General features: G+C 62.9%; 1 protein-coding gene across 1 annotated transcript; it reads left to right on the top strand.

The window, feature by feature from the left end:
• Window positions 1-1226: 1226 nt before the first annotated feature.
• On the top strand, window positions 1227-16468 carry CTSD (cathepsin D). Its single transcript, XM_054438077.2, has 9 exons — window positions 1227-1459; window positions 3787-3946; window positions 5625-5748; window positions 6180-6298; window positions 7714-7946; window positions 10512-10634; window positions 15103-15247; window positions 15334-15432; window positions 15548-16468. The coding sequence occupies exons 1-9, from the start codon at window positions 1392-1394 to the stop codon at window positions 15713-15715; spliced, it is 1239 nt and encodes a 412-aa protein (XP_054294052.1). The 5' UTR covers window positions 1227-1391; the 3' UTR covers window positions 15716-16468.
• The last annotated feature ends 910 nt before the right edge of the window (window positions 16469-17378 follow it).

The following is a 17378-nucleotide window of genomic DNA, read 5'->3' as shown; positions in this document are numbered from 1 at the left end:
TATATTACATATTACATATAATATATATTATATATTACATATAATATAATATATTACATATAATATATATTATATATTATATGTAATATATATTATATATTACATATAATATATATTATATATTGCATATAATATATATTATATATTGCATATAATATATATTATATATTGCATATAATATATATTATATATTACATATATTATACATATTATATATTATATATTACATATATTATACATATTATACATATTATATATTATATATTATATATAAAATATGTATTATATATTATATATTATATATAAAATATATATTATACATTATATATAATATATATAAAATATATATTATATATTTTATATATTAGCCAGGCGTGGTAGCACGCGCCTGTAATCCCAGCTACTCAGGAGGCTGAGGCAGGAGAATCGCTTGAACCCAGGAGATAGAGGTTGCAGTGAGCCGAGATCATGCCACTGCACTCCAGCCTGGGCCACAGAGCGAGATTCTGTCTCAAAAAAAAAAAAAAAAAGAGTTGACGTGAGTGGATAAAAGGTGACCGACCTCCTAAGGGAAGGAGCTTCTCTAGAAAACGCGAATTTCGCCCCCTCAAGAGACAGCTGTGCAGGGCCATATCAAAACATGTGAAAGGAATGTATTTTAGGGTGGAATACTTTGCCTGCCTTCGGGCCTGCTGTCTGCCACGTGAGGCTGTGCCAGTGTGAGGTTGGAATTCGGGATCTGGAGGCTACAGAGCCATCGGTGTGGCCTGAGTCTCTAAGCACAGCGCCCAGAGGGAGAGGGCGGAGCAGGTCCGACCCCCTTTGCGGCAGGGCCTGAGCTGGTTTTCCAGGTTTCTCTGGAAGCCCTGTAGAGGAGCGGAGGGTCCAATCGGTGGGCTGGGAACTTTGAATTTAACTTTGGTTTGGAAGAGGCTTCCAGAGAGGATGTCTGGGAGCGTCTCGGAGAGGGACGAGGGGGCGCCGGGAGGAGCAGGTGCAGGAGCCCACGGCGCAGCGCCCCGCGCAGGCCTGGACGCGGGGACGGCCGCGGCGGCCGGGACAGGGGTCACCCCGCGGGGCCCTCCAGGATCGGCCGCCCCACAACCCCGGGCCAGGCCGAAACGCGAATCCTCCAGACCCCAGAAGCTGGGCCGGACTGACCCCGAAGGCGTGGGCGCGGGCGGGGGCGCGGGCGGCGGGAGCGGTGGGCGCGGCAGGCGCACCCCCGGGCGCTGTGCGCGTGCGCAGAGGTCGCCCCGCGCACGCCGGCCGCGCCCACGTGACCGGCCCGGGTGCAAACACGCGGGTCAGCTGATCCGGCCCAACTGCGCCGTCATCCCGGCTATAAGCGCGCGGCCTCGGCGACCCTCTCCGACCGGGCCGCCGCCGCCATGCAGCCCTCCAGTCTTCTGCTGCTCGCCCTCTGCCTGCTGGCTGCACCCGCCGCCGCACTCGTCAGGTGAAGCCTCGGGGGCCGGGGCTCAGGGACGGGCAGGGGTCGCGGCGCCGAGGTCCCGGGGCCTGTGGTGACTTTCGCGCTCCCTTGGGGCCCCCACGAGCCCCTTGCGCCCCCCGCGCTGGAATGCACCTGTGCCGCCCTGCGCGGCCTCCTGCACGGACCACCCGCCTACGGGGCGCCGGGCTCCGGAAGTGCAGGGGACCCGGGGCAGAGGCGCCAGATGCCTCTCCCCCATGCCACCCTGGGTTGTACCTTGAGGACTGCAGACTGACAGCAGCCTCCCTGGAGACGGGGTGGGGCGGGTGGAACTGGGGTCTGTACTGAGCGCCCTTGTTGCTGGAGACCTAGGTGCAGGCCCCAGAGCCCCCGAGTCTGGGCGAGTCCATTTCCTTAGGGACCGCTTTACCGCCTGTGAACTGGCGGCTTTAAAAGTTTGCTCCAGCGGCTCTTGTCACAGGCCCTGGGCTGGGAGTCCCCTCGAGACCCTAGGAGTTCCCATGTCCCTGAGAGAGGAGGAGGCATGGGGAGTGGGCCGGCTCACCCACCCCAGGCCGGGGGCTGTGCTGCAGTGAGGCCCACACGCTCCTCAGGCCGATCCCCTGTGCCAGGTGAGGCCACCGATTGGGCCTGGATGGGATGGGGCCCGGCCATGCCTGACCAGCTGGGCAGAGGAGGGCCATGCTGCAGTCTGCTTCCTTGACCCCCTCCCCAGCCCTTGCAAGGCAGCATGCATTCCCAGGAGGGGTATGCTGACCCATCCCATTGGGCACCTGCCCCACCCTTGTTCTGGGCCTTTGTGGGAAACCTGGGATCTGCGATGGGTCCACTGCCCTTGGGCAAGTGGGTGAGGTCAGAAGGCTGCAGGGGCTGGTGCTGGCTGGGTAGGAGGCACAGCAGGAGTAGTGGGCTAGGTAGGACTGAGCCTCACCAAAGGCTGTGGGGAACGGCCCGGGGCGGGTAGCCCCAATTAAAGTCGTTGTGGGGGAATAGCCACAAGCCTGAGCCTGCCTTGACCTTGCCAGCCTATCCACAGGCCTCCCCTCTCCAAGGAGGGCAGACACAGCAGAGGGGAAAGGATCCTGGGGCTTCTTGGAGGGAAGGGTAGCTGAATCCAAGCCCTCACCTGATTCCAGCTCTTGTGCAACTGATACTATTACACCTGCTTCCTGGGTCTCTGGAGGGCGTGTCCCTCCCCCAGGACAGAACCTGGGGCTCTTCCAGCCCACCGGCTCTTAGGCAATAATCTCATCTTCCCGGACCACGCCCTTGGCAAGCCAGGAAAAGCCGGCTAAGACCTTGGATTCTCAAGTCCCTGGGACAGGGGAGAGGTTTTATCTAAGTGATGAAAAGCCCAGGGGAGCGTCCTTGGAACAAGGAGTCGGTTCACACCAAGGGGAAAGCCAGTGGCCCTGGGGGAGGGGCAGGGACCCCTCTCTCTGTTACTCGCTTCCCGGGTATAGAACTCAGGACCCGTGACCTCAGTCTGGAGTTCCCTCCTGCACCCTGGCCGGCAGTGTGCTGGGTGACAGGACTCTGGAGGGGTACCCTGAGTGCAGCTGTCGGGGGAGGCAGGGTGGTGGGTGGGGGAGCACAGAAGCCTCTAAGGCCCCAGGTGCAGTCCTGGACCTCGTGGAGCCGAATGGAGTGAGGAGAGGGGCGGATGCACAGGAACGGGTGTGGGATGAGGACACTGGGCAGCCACAGGGTCCATGTGGAGGAGGACAGGTAGTCAAGGAGGGCTTCTGGAGGTGGTGTGGAGGGCCCATCTGATGGTCAGAGGAGGCCACCCAGGAGGTCAGGCAGAGCTGCCAGTGCCAGCCTGGAGGTGGGGTCACCTTCGTGCAGGTGTGTGGGGGTGGAGAGCACGTGTGATGGGGGCTGGGTACAGTGGGCTGCCTCAGAGCACTTTGGGCAGGAGTGACAGGTACCCGCCAGCACCCTGAGCAGCCATGCTGGCCACCATCCTGGAAGAGACCAGCACAGGTGCAGAGGGAGGACAGGAGACCCTTGGGGGCTTTGGAGCCTCTAGAATAGTTGAGGAGAGGAGGGGTGGGCACACTGGCCCCCAGGCTGGGTGTGTGGGGCTGAGGTGGGTGGCGGGTGACCACTTCTTAGGACTGTGGCCTGTGCAACCGGGGGGGCAATGGGTTGCCATCCACTGACTTGGGGGAGCTGGGCCAGCAGTTTCCAGGTGACAGGCAGGAGTTTGGTTTTGGCTGTGGCGACTCTGAGATTCCCCAGGGGCCTCCAGGTGGATGTGCAGTGTAGGCGGCCTGGGCCAGCAGGCTGGAGGGCCTCCCTGATATGCCCCGACCCCTGGTTGACAGGATCCCGCTGCACAAGTTCACGTCCATCCGCCGGACCATGTCAGAGGTTGGGGGCTCTGTGGAGGACCTGATTGCCAAAGGCCCTGTCTCCAAGTACTCCCAGGAGATGCCGGCCGTGACCGAGGGGCCCGTTCCCGAGGTGCTCAAGAACTACATGGACGTGAGTATGAGGTCTTAGCCCTGCTGCAAGCGGAGCCGCTGTCAGGAGAGCTCCGTGGGAGTGTGGGGAACACTCACGCCTCCTGTTCTCAGCAGCACAGTTTGAGTGGCTCACCTGGCCACGGTGGCGTCCAGGCTCGGCCACACTCCTCTCTTCCCCATCCTGGAACCTTCTGCCACGGGCCCCCCGTCGTTGCAGGGTCTTGGTCCTGCTCGGGCCTGGGAGGGTGATTGGGAGTGGCCTCGGGCCTTGGTGCTAGCTCGCCTGAGGGGGCGGTCCTTGGGCCTGCCTGAGTGTGGCCGGCTGACCTGGAGCCTTTTACTGCTGTCCTGCTGGGAGGCCTGTGGTGACTCGTGGCCTCCGCAGCCCCTCCCCATCTTCTTCCTCTCGCAGCAGCCCCTCCCGTGCCCACTACTCCTTCAGGGGGAAGCAGGATCCAAGGTGGAGCACTCTGGAAGCCACCGAGCAAGCTGGGGCTTGGTCAGCCTCATCCCAGCTCTGTGGGGTCAGTTCGAGGCCAGGGCCTGCTGTCCAGCCTCGGGGCTCTGGCCCACTGTGCGGGGGCCTTGCCCTCTGTCCTGCTTGGCCCGAGTCCTGGCTGTGACAGGAAGCTCAAGACTCACAGGCATGTGACTGGGCCAGGGGGGCCCTGGGGGGAGCCAGGCGCCGTGTGCCTGGTCCCGACTGGCCAGTTCCTGATCGCCCTAGCACGCGAGCAAGCAGATGCATGCATGCACACACATGCACACGCACACATGGAGATTTGCTGAGTGTCCCCCTGCCAGTGGTCACTTCTGTGGGGCCATGAGTCAGCAGCTGCTGTTGCTCCGTGAAGCCAGGCAGTCGGAGAAACATTGGGCTGGGCTGGTGCCAGGAATCTGGTGGCTGACGGTGGCCCAGGCTCCAATCCTGGGGGAAGCGGGTGCCCAGGCGACCCCAGACTCCAGGACCCTCTTACTCTCTGCCTCCTGAGAGGCTCAGCGGCATGGGACCCCTTGTGCTTGCCTGATCCCTGAGTCAGCACCCCCACCTGCCCCTGCTATCCCTGTGTACACGCGGGGAAACTGAGGCCCTGGGCCATTAAGGCAGGGTTGCTGGGCAGGCAGTGCCTCTAAGGCTTACCTTCTCCCCTTGACCAACTGAACCCCTCTGCCTGGAAGCCCTCCAGGCTTGGAGTTCACCCTGGAGGGCAGGGCAGGCACTGAGACACCCAGAATCAGACCCTGACATGGCCCCAACCTGGGGAGGAAGTCACTCCCTTTCTCAGACCCTGGACCGCAGGCCACCAGGGGAGTCGTCCAGGCCGGCCTTTCCTGCACCCGGGGCTCAGGCTGAGGGCCACACCTGTCCCCACCCTGGCTTGACCTCTGGCCTTGTCTTTTCTGTGGGGAAGTCCTCAGCCTCACCATGTACTGAGCAGGGGTAGGTGACAGAAGCCAGGGGTCTGGAGACGCCAAGTACCTGTGGGCATTAGGACCAAGGGCTGGGGACCTGGCCCATCTTCCCTGCAGGCAGAGCAGGTAGGAGTGGGTGGCTGTTGGCAGCTGTGGGCCCCGTGAATCCCCTCCCTCCAGCATGGGCCTTCAGGGCTTGGCTCTGGGGACAGCCGGGCCTTTTGAGGCCCAGTGGGGAGATAGGGCCCCCTCTCCCATCTCTGACGGACCCTGTCCCCTGCCAGGCCCAGTACTACGGGGAGATTGGCATCGGGACGCCCCCCCAGTGCTTCACGGTCGTCTTCGACACAGGCTCCTCCAACCTGTGGGTCCCCTCCATCCACTGCAAACTGCTGGACATCGCTTGCTGTGAGTCATGCACCCCGGCCCTGTCGCCCAGGTCCTGTCCTTCTGGGATGTCGCCGCAGGGCTGCCTCAGGAATCACTTGGGCAACGCACTTCTCCTGCCTCTTGGCCGCATGAGCCAGGCCAGCCCTCCACCCTGCTCCAGCCACTGACTTTCTGGGTGAACCACCAGCTGTGGTCTTGCTCTCAGCAGCGCTGGGGCTGGGGTGGCCGCAGAGGGAGCCAGCTGTGGCTGGGAGGGAGGCCCGGGGTCACAGCCCACAGTCCCGGGGCTCTGGCGTGATGGTGGGCCTCAGATCCCCTCCAAATCCCACCGTGGGGAGGCAGCTTGGGGGGGTGCAGGCTCCATGGTAGGTTGCAGGGGGATGGGGGAGGGCCACGGCCATGGCGTGGGCTGCGGGATGACCGGCGGGTCCCCTTGTCGCCCGGGGCAGGGATCCACCGCAAGTACAACAGCGACAAGTCCAGCACCTACGTGAAGAATGGCACCTCGTTTGACATCCACTATGGCTCGGGCAGCCTCTCCGGGTACCTGAGCCAGGACACCGTGTCGGTGAGTCCCTCTGGGGCCTTTCCCAGGACTCGAGGGGGCCAGGTTGTGGGGTTCACCCACCGTGGGTTTGTGGTTGAAAGGGAGGGCTCGGTGATCCCAGTCCAACCCCAGCCCTCAGGTGGCCGGGGCAGTCAGCAGGGTGAGGAGGGGCCTGGGAATGGGCCTGGTCGTGTGCAGGCTGGAGGGACAGCCTCAAAGCCAGGGGGTACAGGGGCAGGGGTCCCCAGAGTCAGGGCACAGTGAGTGGAAGGGAGGACAGGCAGATTGATTGGGCTCTCTTTGGTACGTTGGGTTTGAGGTGCCAGCAGGCGTTGAGGGCTGGACCTGGGGCTGCACAGGGTCCCTGCAGCAGGCTGAGGGGTTGGGGAGGCTGAGGGGTTGGGAGGATGTGCCAGGAACCCGCTGTGGGGGCTGCTGGCGGAGAGTCACCTGCAGGAGCCTGGGAGGGCGAGGGAGGGGGAGCAGCAGTGGCTGTTGGGGGACCCGCCTGCACTCCACCATCCTCAGGGCCCTGTGCAGAGCAACTCCCTGCCCAAGGAGAGGGTGAGCTGGCCCTTGTCACCCTGCCTGGGCCTCAGTGAGTTCTCACCTCGGAGCTGTCTGCTGGGGGTGGGCCAGGCCACAAGGGGTTCAGGAGTTATGGGACAATGACACAGCCCCCAGCTCTGAAGAGGGCCAGGAGGGCAGCAGAGCCCCCCTGCAGGCCCAGGGACCCGTGAAGAGGGCCCCTTCCTCCAGCTGGAGCTGTTCCTAACAGTCCCTGCTGGGCTGGAGTCCAGGTCTGTACAGGGGGCTCCTCAGAGCCCTCCTGTCTGGGCCCTGCTCAGCCTGAACAGGAAATTGCCCCGTCTGCCCTCTTCCGCCCTCTTCTGCCCCCTCCGCCCCGTGTCAGCCTCAAGCTGTCATTCCCTTCCCACATCCTGCTCTGGCCATGTTCTGTCTCTGCAGCCTCATCCAGGGCTGGGGGAGGGGACAGGCAGAGAAGGGGAAGGGGGCAGCATGGCTGTGAGTTTGGGATGGGGTCGGCAGGTTCCCCATCTCTCGGGCTCCTGGCCCAGGCTGTCTCTTATTCCCAGCGCTGAGGGCAGGAGCAGGACCTGCCTGTCATTGGTGGTGGGAACAAGAGGTCGGAACAGGGAGTGGAGCAAGGGGCCTGCCTGTCTGTGCTCCTGCCTGGTTCCCATCTCATTAAACCAAGCTCTGATGACTCCCACGAAGAGGGCCCCGCCACAGCCCGTGTCCCCATCCCCAGCGGTGTTCAGCTCAGGATTTCCAGCCCTTTCTTCTGGGCCCTCTGGGCCCTGTCATGTGTGAGATGAGGGGCATCCATTGAGCTGGGTTTTGTAGCCTCATGCTCAGGGAGGGGTGTAGGGCTCAGCCTATCTGCTGCCCACTGACCCTGCCCTGGCCTGCAGGTGCCCTGCCAGTCAGCGTCGTCAGCCTCTGCCCTGGGCGGTGTCAAAGTGGAGAGGCAGGTCTTCGGGGAAGCCACCAAGCAGCCAGGCATCACCTTCATCGCAGCCAAGTTCGACGGCATACTGGGCATGGCCTACCCCCGCATCTCCGTCAACAACGTGCTGCCCGTCTTCGACAACCTGATGCAGCAGAAGCTGGTGGACCAGAACATCTTCTCCTTCTACCTGAGCAGGTGGGCGCATGGCTTCCCTCTCACTCAGCGTTGCTGGGAGGCAGGGCGGGGCTGGACTGGGAGCTTTCTAGGCACCCCCACTCAGTGCTGCCCCTCCCTGCTGCTGTGGCCAGAGCTCCTGACCTCTGACCTCAGGGCATCCGGGAGGCAGGGGCTGGCCGCCCTTCTGCAAAGGAGTCAGCGGCATCACACAGAAAGCTGTTTGGCCGGGGTCTCCCAGTGGGAGGGGCTCGGGCCAGGCTGTGGGTCCTGGGACCTTGGCAGCTGGGCCTCCCTCCTATGAGAATGGACCCAGGTCAGGGGTCTTGGCGGTTCCTCTTGGTTCAGTCGGCCCGTCGGTCCCTGGACCTGGTGATGGGCACATGTGGTCCTGGTCCCGGGGTTGCTGATGGTGGAGAGGGGACATGGTGCCCAGGGGACTGGGGATCCCCGGGGAGGTGACCTTGGGTGGGTATGGGTCCCCGGCACCATGCGGCGAGCAGCTCTGTGGGTGTCCCCAGCAGATGCCGGCTGCCCTCGAGGAGGAACATAGGGGGGCCCTTCCTTCTGGGAAAACGGTTCTCCCGCAGGGCCCCCACCTGCAGCCACTGCTCCAGCATGGGTGACCCATGGTCAGGTGACCTTGGGAAAAGGGGACGTCGGCCTCAGTTAGTTTCCTCTTCTCGGGGCAGACTTGAGTGGAGGGTTCCACGTAAGACGGCTGACTGGGGGTTGGGGGCTTTTGTTTTGTGGGTGGGCAGCGTGTCAGCCGGCGGCCTCCTGCCCTGAGCTACGCCTGGTCACTGCCCCACACTCTCCAGGGCTGACAGGGGCAGGTTTACCTCGCATGGCTCACTTGGCACTTGGAGTCTCTGGGCCTGACCCCTGACCTTGGGGCGCTTCCGGCAGAATTCCAGCCATAGGGCTGGCCAGGCCTCTTTGCTCTGCCCCTTGCCTGGGCAGTGAATACTCCTTAGCAACACCCAGGGCTAAGCTGCTCACTAGAGGCCAGGACACAGGTGAACCGGCTGAGCCATTTCCCCAGGAGCCTTGGGGCACAGGGGAGGCAGTGAGGTGAAAAGGGGTGCCCTGAGGGCAAGAGGGCATGCAGGCATGAGTGCCCACATGGGGAGGGGGCACACAGCCTGAGTACCCAGGTCAGGGAGGGGGACACAGGCATGAATGCCCATGTAGGGGAGGGGCACGCAGACTGAGTGCCCAGGCTGGGGGGAGGAGCACAGTGTGAGTGCCCAGGTAGGGGGGGAGGCACACAATGTGAGTGCCCAGGTCGGGGGAGGGATACACAGGCATGAGTGCCAGGTGGGGGAGGGGCACACACTGTGAGTGCCCAGGTGGGGGGAGGGGTACACAGTGTGAGTGCCAGGTGGGGGAGGGGCACACTGTGAGTGCCCAGGTAGGGGGAGAGGCACACAATGTGAGTGCCCATGTGGGTGAGGGGCACGCGGTATGAGTACCCAGGTCGGGGGAGGGATACACAGTGTGAGTGCCCAGGTAGGGGGGAGGCACACAATGTGAGTGCCCAGGTCGGGGGAGGGATACACAGGCATGAGTGCCAGGTGAGGTGGAGGGAGGGGCACACGGTTGTGAGTGCCCAGGTGTAGTTTCAAGGCAGCAGCTTGGGCAGGAAGTAAAGCCAGGCAGCAGGGAGGGTCTGAGGGCTTCTGAAAGCATGTTTGGTGAGGAGAGGAGAGGTGGGAGTTGCTGATCAGGTTTCTACACTTGGGATTGCAGAGGTGTTGACAAGAGGCGAAGGCAGAGAAGGCTGGAGGAGGGCAGAGGCCCCGAGCGGTGCTGGGAGGACTGGGTCAGGCCTGGTGCTGCCTCGAGTGACAGGCAGTGGGATGGTGGCCAGCTTAGCTGCAGACACCCTGGCGGGATGGCAGAACCGCCCCAGGCACGGAGAGCCTCTCTACCGGGACCGGCAGGATTTGCTGCGTTGAAAGCTTGTACTTGAGCAATGTTTAGAAACAAACCCGGGTGACATGGGCTGCAGGTCCTAGGAAGTGCAGTGCGCTCCTGCCCAGAAGCACCTTGGCTGGCCATCAGTGATCTGGATGAGGGGAAGATGAGTGGACGTGGCTCGGGGATGCAGGTGGAAGGTGTTCCCAGGAGCAGCCAGTGCAGAGGCCCTGTGGCCAGAACCAGCCATCCCAACTTCCCAGATTGTGCCATCACTCCCTCCTGGAAGCCTTCTTTGGTTTTTCTTCCAGACAGACAGACAGGGTCCTCCCCACTTCGGCTCCTGGCATTCACTTCTTTGTCTGCCCCCAGCCTTGACCCTGATGTCTGGCTGAACCTTGGCTCCTGAGCAGACCAGGAGAACCTGAGGGTTGAGGAAAACCTCTTCTGGGCCAGGCTGGGCCCACGCAGAGCAGCCCTACCCTGGGAAGAAGGGAGTCCGTCCCTCCTCCTGCCTTCTGGGCCTTTCATCCCTGCAGGTTCAGAAAGGCCCCTCCTTCAGGAAGCTCTCCCTGATTGCCACATTCACTCCCTTACTCCTGACCTGGCACTCTTGTGCTTGGGGGGTGGAGTGGCAGCTGACTCCTCCCTTCGTTTTCCTCCTAGGGACCCAGATGCGCAGCCCGGGGGTGAGCTGATGCTGGGTGGCACAGACTCCAAGTATTACAAGGGTTCTCTGTCCTACCTGAACGTTACCCGCAAGGCCTACTGGCAGGTCCACCTGGACCAGTGAGTAGTGGCTGCCGTCGGCTCCCCTGGGTTCCGTGGGTGGGGGCGGCTTGCGGGGACCCTGGAGGACCCCAGTTCTGCAAGTGGGGGTTGCATGTGGGGAGTAGTGGAGCTGGGCAAGAAAGAGATGGGGTCAGACTAGCCCTCCATGCCCTCCATGCCCCCCCATGCCCCCTATCACCTCCATCCCCTCTTATCCCCTCTATCCCTCCATCCCTCCATTTCCTCCATGCCTCTGTGACTCTCCATACCCCTCCATCCCTCCATCCCTCCATCCCTCCATCCCCTCCATCCCTCTATCCCTTCCATCCCCTCCATCCCTCCATCCCTCCATCCGCTCCATCCCTCCATCCCTCCATCCCTCCATCCCTCCATCCCCTCCATCCCCTCCATCCCTCCATCCCTCCATCCCTCCATCCCCTCCATCCCCTCCATCCCTCTCCATCCCCTCCATTTCCTCCATGCCTCTGTGACTCTCCATGCCCCTCCATCCCTCCATCCCTCCATCCCTCCATCCCTCCATCCCTCCATCCCTCCATCCCCTCCATCCCTCCATCCCTCCATCCCTCCATCCCTCCATCCCTCCATCCCTCCATCCCTCCATCCCCTCCATCCCCTCCATCCCCTCCATCCCCTCCATCCCCTCCATCCCCTCCATCCCCTCCATCCCCTCCATCCCCTCCATCCCTCCATCCCCTCCATCCCCTCCATCCCCTCCATCCCTCCATCCCCTCCATCCCCTCCATCCCCTCCATCCCCTCCATCCCCTCCATCCCTCCATCCCCTCCATCCCTCCATCCCCTCCATCCGCTCCATCCGCTCCATCCGCTCCATCCGCTCCATCCCTCCATCCCTCCATCCCCTCCATCCCCTCCATCCCCTCCATCCCTCCATCCCTCCATCCCCTCCATCCCCTCCATCCCCTACATCCCTCCATCCCTCCATCCCCTCCATTTCCTCCATGCCTCTGTGACTCTCCATGCCCCTCCATCCCTCCATCCCTCCATCCCTCCATCCCTCCATCCCTCCATCCCCTCCATCCCTCCATCCCCTCCATCCCCTCCATCCCCTCCATCCCTCCATCCCTCCATCCCTCCATCCGCTCCATCCCTCCATCCCTCCATCCCTCCATCCCCTCCATCCCCTCCATCCCCTCCATCCCTCCATCCCCTCCATCCCTCCATCCCTCCATCCCCTCCATTTCCTCCATGCCTCTGTGACTCTCCATGCCCCTCCATCCCTCCATCCCTCCATCCCTCCATCCCTCCATCCCCTCCATCCCCTCCATTCCTCCATCCCCTCCATTTCCTCCGTGCCTCTGTGACTCTCCATGCCCTCCATCCCTCCATCCCTCCATCCCTCCATCCCTCCATCCCCTCCATCCCCTCCATCCCTCCATCCCTCCATCCGCTCCATCCCTCCATCCCTCCATCCCTCCATCCCCTCCATCCCCTCCATTCCCCCATTCCCTCCGTCTCCTCCGTCTTCTCCATCCCTCCATCCCTCCATCCCTCCATCCCTCCATTCTTCCATCCCCTCCATCCCTCCATCCCTCCATCCCCTCCATCCCCTCCATCCCCCCATCCCCCCATCCCCCCATCCCCCCATCCCCTCCATCCCCTCCATCCCCTCCATCCCCTCCATCCCCTCCATCCCTCCATCCCCTCCATCCCCTCCATCCCTCCATCCCTCCATCCCTCCATCCCTCCATCCCTCCATCCCTCCATCCCTCCATCCCCTCCATCCCCTCCATCCCCTCCATCCCCTCCATCCCCTCCATCCCTCCATCCCTCCATCCCTCCATCCGCTCCATCCCTCCATCCCTCCATCCCCTCCATTCCCCCATTCCCTCCGTCTCCTCCGTCTTCTCCATCCCTCCATCCCTCCATCCCTCCATCCCTCCATCCCTCCATCCCTCCATCCCCTCCATCCCTCCATCCCTCCATCCCCTCCATCCCTCCATCCCCTCCATCCCCCCATCCCTCCATCCCCTTCATCCCCTCCATCCCCTCCATCCCCTCCATCCCCTCCATCCCCTCCATCCCTCCATCCCCTCCATCCCCTCCATCCCCTCCATCCCTCCATCCCTCCATCCCCTCCATCCCTCCATCCCTCCATCCCCCCATCCCCCATCCCCCCATCCCCCCATCCCCTCCATCCCCTCCATCCCCCCATCCCTCCATGCCCCTCCATGCCCCTCCATCCCCGCCATCCCTCCATCCCTCCATCCCTCCATCCCCTCCATCCCCTCCATCCCCTCCATCCCTCCATGCCTCCATCCCCTCCATCCCTCCATCCCCTCCATCCCTCCATCCCCTCCATCCCTCCATCCCTCCATCCCTCCATCCCCTCCATCCCTCCATCCCCTCCATCCCTCCATCCCCTCCATCCCTCCATCCCCTCCATTTCCTCCATGCCTCTGTGACTCTCCATGCCCTCCATTCCTCCATCCCTCCATCCCTCCATCCCTCCATCCCTCCATCCCCTCCATCCCCTCCATCCCCTCCATCCCTCCATCCCTCCATCCCTCCATCCGCTCCATCCCTCCATCCCTCCATCCCCTCCATCCCCTCCATCCCCCCATTCCCTCCGTCTCCTCCGTCTTCTCCATCCCTCCATCCCTCCATCCCTCCATTCTTCCATCCCCTCCATCCCTCCATCCCTCCATCCCCTCCATCCCTCCATCCCCTCCATCCCCCCATCCCCCCATCCCTCCATCCCCTCCATCCCCTCCATCCCCTCCATCCCCTCCATCCCTCCATCCCTCCATCCCCTCCATCCCTCCATCCCTCCATCCCTCCATCCCTCCATCCCCTCCATCCTTCCATCCCCCATCCCCCATCCCCCATCCCCCCATCCCCTCCATCCCCTCCATCCCCCCATCCCTCCATGCCCCTCCATGCCCCTCCATCCCCGCCATCCCTCCATCCCTCCATCCCTCCATCCCCTCCATCCCCTCCATCCCCTCCATCCCTCCATCCCTCCATCCCCTCCATCCCTCCATCCCCTCCATCCCTCCATCCCCTCCATCCCTCCATCCCTCCATCCCCTCCATCCCTCCATCCCTCCATCCCTCCATCCCCTCCATCCCCTCCATCCCCCCATTCCCTCCGTCTCCTCCGTCTTCTCCATCCCTCCATCCCTCCATCCCTCCATCCCTCCATTCTTCCATCCCCTCCATCCCTCCATCCCTCCATCCCCTCCATCCCTCCATCCCCTCCATCCCCCCATCCCCCCATCCCTCCATCCCCTCCATCCCCTCCATCCCCTCCATCCCCTCCATCCCCTCCATCCCCTCCATCCCTCCATCCCTCCAACCCCTCCATCCCTCCATCCCTCCATCCCCCATCCCCCCATCCCCCCATCCCCTCCATCCCCTCCATCCCCCCATCCCTCCATGCCCCTCCATGCCCCTCCATCCCCGCCATCCCTCCATCCCTCCATCCCTCCATCCCCTCCATCCCCTCCATCCCCTCCATCCCTCCATCCCCTCCATCCCTCCATCCCCTCCATCCCTCCATCCCCTCCATCCCTCCATCCCTCCATCCCCTCCATCCCTCCATGCCTCCATCCCCTCCATCCCCTCCATCCCTCCATCCCTCCATGCCTCCATCCCCTCCATCCCTCCATCCCCTCCATCCCTCCATCCCCTCCATCCCTCCATCCCTCCATCCCTCCATCCCTCCATCCCCTCCATCCCTCCATCCCCTCCATCCCTCCATCCCCTCCATCCCTCCATCCCCTCCATTTCCTCCGTGCCTCTGTGACTCTCCATGCCCTCCATCCCTCCATCCCTCCATCCCTCCATCCCTCCATCCCCTCCATCCCCTCCATCCCCTCCATCCCTCCATCCCTCCATCCCTCCATCCGCTCCATCCCTCCATCCCTCCATCCCCTCCATCCCCTCCATCCCCTCCATCCCCCCATTCCCTCCGTCTCCTCCGTCTCCTCCATCCCTCCATCCCTCCATCCCTCCATCCCTCCATCCCTCCATTCTTCCATCCCCTCCATCCCTCCATCCCTCCATCCCCTCCATCCCTCCATCCCCTCCATCCCCCCATCCCCCCATCCCCCCATCCCCTCCATCCCCTCCATCCCCTCCATCCCTCCATCCCTCCATCCCTCCATCCCTCCATCCCTCCATCCCTCCATGCCCCTCCATCCCTCCATCCCTCCATCCCTCCATCCCTCCATCCCTCCATGCCCCTCCATCCCTCCATCTCTCCATCCCTCCATCCCTCCATCCCTCCATGCCCCTCACCACCACCTGAGGGTCTCCCACCCCCTCTACCACTCTGGGTCTCCTCTCTCACCCTTCGCCCTGGAGGGCTTAGAGCCGGCTGTGCTTCAGGAGCCCTGAGAGGAGGAGAGTGCAGCCCAGCCAGGGGAGGGGCTCCCAGGGAGGGGCACTGGGCCCCCAGGGCACACTCTAGTCCGGGTAGGGGCCTCACGCCGTGACTCCCCGCAGGGTGGAGGTGGCCAGCGGGCTGACCCTGTGCAAGGAGGGCTGTGAGGCTATTGTGGACACAGGCACTTCCCTCATGGTGGGCCCCGTGGATGAGGTGCGCGAGCTGCAGAAGGCCATCGGCGCCGTGCCGCTGATCCAGGGCGAGGTGAGTGCCGGGCGCTGGGGCTGGGGCTGGCAGGAGGAGCCCCAAGGCCACCGCCACCACCCTGACACTGCCGTGACCCCTCTTAGTACATGATCCCCTGTGAGAAGGTGTCCACCCTGCCCGCGATCACACTGAAGCTGGGAGGCAAAGGCTACAAGCTGTCCCCAGAGGACTACACGCTCAAGGTGAGCAGGCAGTGGGGTGCCGCACGCCCCAGGTGAGCGGGAGCGGTGGGGGGCCACACGCCCCAGGTGAGCGGGCGGTGCCAGGCCTGGGTGCTGACCACCAGGGCCGTCCCAGGTGTCGCAGGCCGGGAAGACCCTCTGCCTGAGCGGCTTCATGGGCATGGACATCCCGCCACCCAGCGGACCACTCTGGATCCTGGGCGACGTCTTCATCGGCCGCTACTACACTGTGTTTGACCGCGACAACAACAGGGTGGGCTTCGCCGAGGCTGCCCGCGTCTAGTTCCCAAGCCGTCGGCACGCCAGCACAGAAACAGAGGAGAGTCCTGGAGGAGGAGGCCCCTGGCCCCGCGGCCCCCTCCCACACACACTCACACACACCCGCACACTCGCCCGCCCACTGTCCTGGGTGCCCTGGAAGCCGGCGGCCCAAGCCCAACTTGCTGTTTTGTTCTGTGGTTTTCCCCTCCCTGAGTTCAGAAGTGCTGCCTGCCTGTCCGTCTGTCCATCTATTTGGTGGGGGTAGAGGTGATCCGGAGCACAGATCTGTTTCATGCATTGGAAGACCCCCGCCCAAGCTTGGCAGCCGAGCTGGTGTATCCTGGGGCTCCCTTCATCTCCAGGGAATCCCCTCCCCAGCCCTACCAGCGCCTGCTGGGCTGAGCCCCTACCCCACACCAGGCCGTCCTCCCGGGCCCTCCCTTGGAAACCTGCCCTGCCTGAGGGCCCCTCTGCCCAGCTTGGGCCCAGCTGGGCTCTGCCACCCCTACCTGTCCAGTGTCCTGGGCCCATTGAGGATGAGGCCACTAGAGGCCTGAGGATGAGCTGGAAGGAGTGAGAGGGGACAAAACCCACCTTGTGGAGCCTGCAAGGTGGTCCTGGGACTGAGCCTGTCCCAGGGGCATTTATTGGCCTGGAGGTGGGGCTGGGATTGGGGGCTGGTGCCAGCCTTCCTCTGCAGCTGACCTCTTCTGTCCTCCCCTTGGGCGGCTGAGAGCCCCAGCTGACATGGAAATACAGTTGTTGGCCTCCCCTCTGTGCTGGTGTGCTCTGTGCTTGGTCAGGGGTGGCTCCAACTTGGGATGGGGAAGTGGGGTGGGTAGTGCGAAGCCGGCACGGCAGCTGACTCAGGGCAGCACCGGGACAAGCATTTGGGGTGCCCTGGGCCTGTGGCCCCCTGCCCAGCCCGTGGGCTCCAGCCTGGTCGGCCAGCGGGGACCGACTTGTTTCCAGGTCTGGAGCAGTGGCCGGCAGGATGTGGCCTTGGCTGGGGCTTCAGGGTGTCCAGTGTGAGTGCCAGCCTTGAGGAGTGATTTCAGGGAGGTGGCCCAGCCAGGCGGCCACGGCACTTGAACAGAGGATATTTCTGCTCTCGGGGACCATCAGAGCAAGCCTACCAGTCACCCTCCTCAGCCCTCTTCTCCTGGGAAAGAAATGGCCCCAGGTGGCGTGGGTGGCTGGCCTAGCTGGGCCTTCTTGCCTCCCAGGCACTAGAAGCGGTTTTGTGTGCAGTGAGCCGAGCTGGCACCAAGCAAGCCTGCCTGGGGTCACTGGTTGCAGGGATTGGACTCAGAAGTCCCCTCCAGCCACAGTTGCCAGTCACGGATGCCCAGGCTGATAACGCAGTGCGCTTGTTCCGCTGGGAGGGGAGGGGTTGGGAGCGTGTGTCCGGATGCAGTGGTAGCAGCCCCTGGGGTTTTAACAGGTAAGTAGGAGTTTGTGGGCATGTGGTGATGGGAGCAGAGTTCCTTTTGGGATCAGTAGCTCTGGAGTCACTTAGAGCCCCCTCGAGCCCCACCCCAACAGGTTAGAAGATGAGGCAGATGTGACATTCGCCATTATTTTGATGCCTCTGCCTGAGGGTGGTGGCTGCCTTGGCCTTCCTCCCGAGGGGCTGCAGGCTTGCACCCCAGAACCATGCCACAGCAGACACCTGGAGCAAGAAC

This window comes from Pongo pygmaeus, chromosome 9 (genome assembly GCF_028885625.2).
Source record: "Pongo pygmaeus isolate AG05252 chromosome 9, NHGRI_mPonPyg2-v2.0_pri, whole genome shotgun sequence".
Lineage (NCBI taxonomy): Eukaryota > Metazoa > Chordata > Mammalia > Primates > Hominidae > Pongo > Pongo pygmaeus.
The sequence above is the reverse complement of the archived record's forward strand: the minus strand, read 5'-3'. Positions and strand labels throughout refer to the sequence as shown.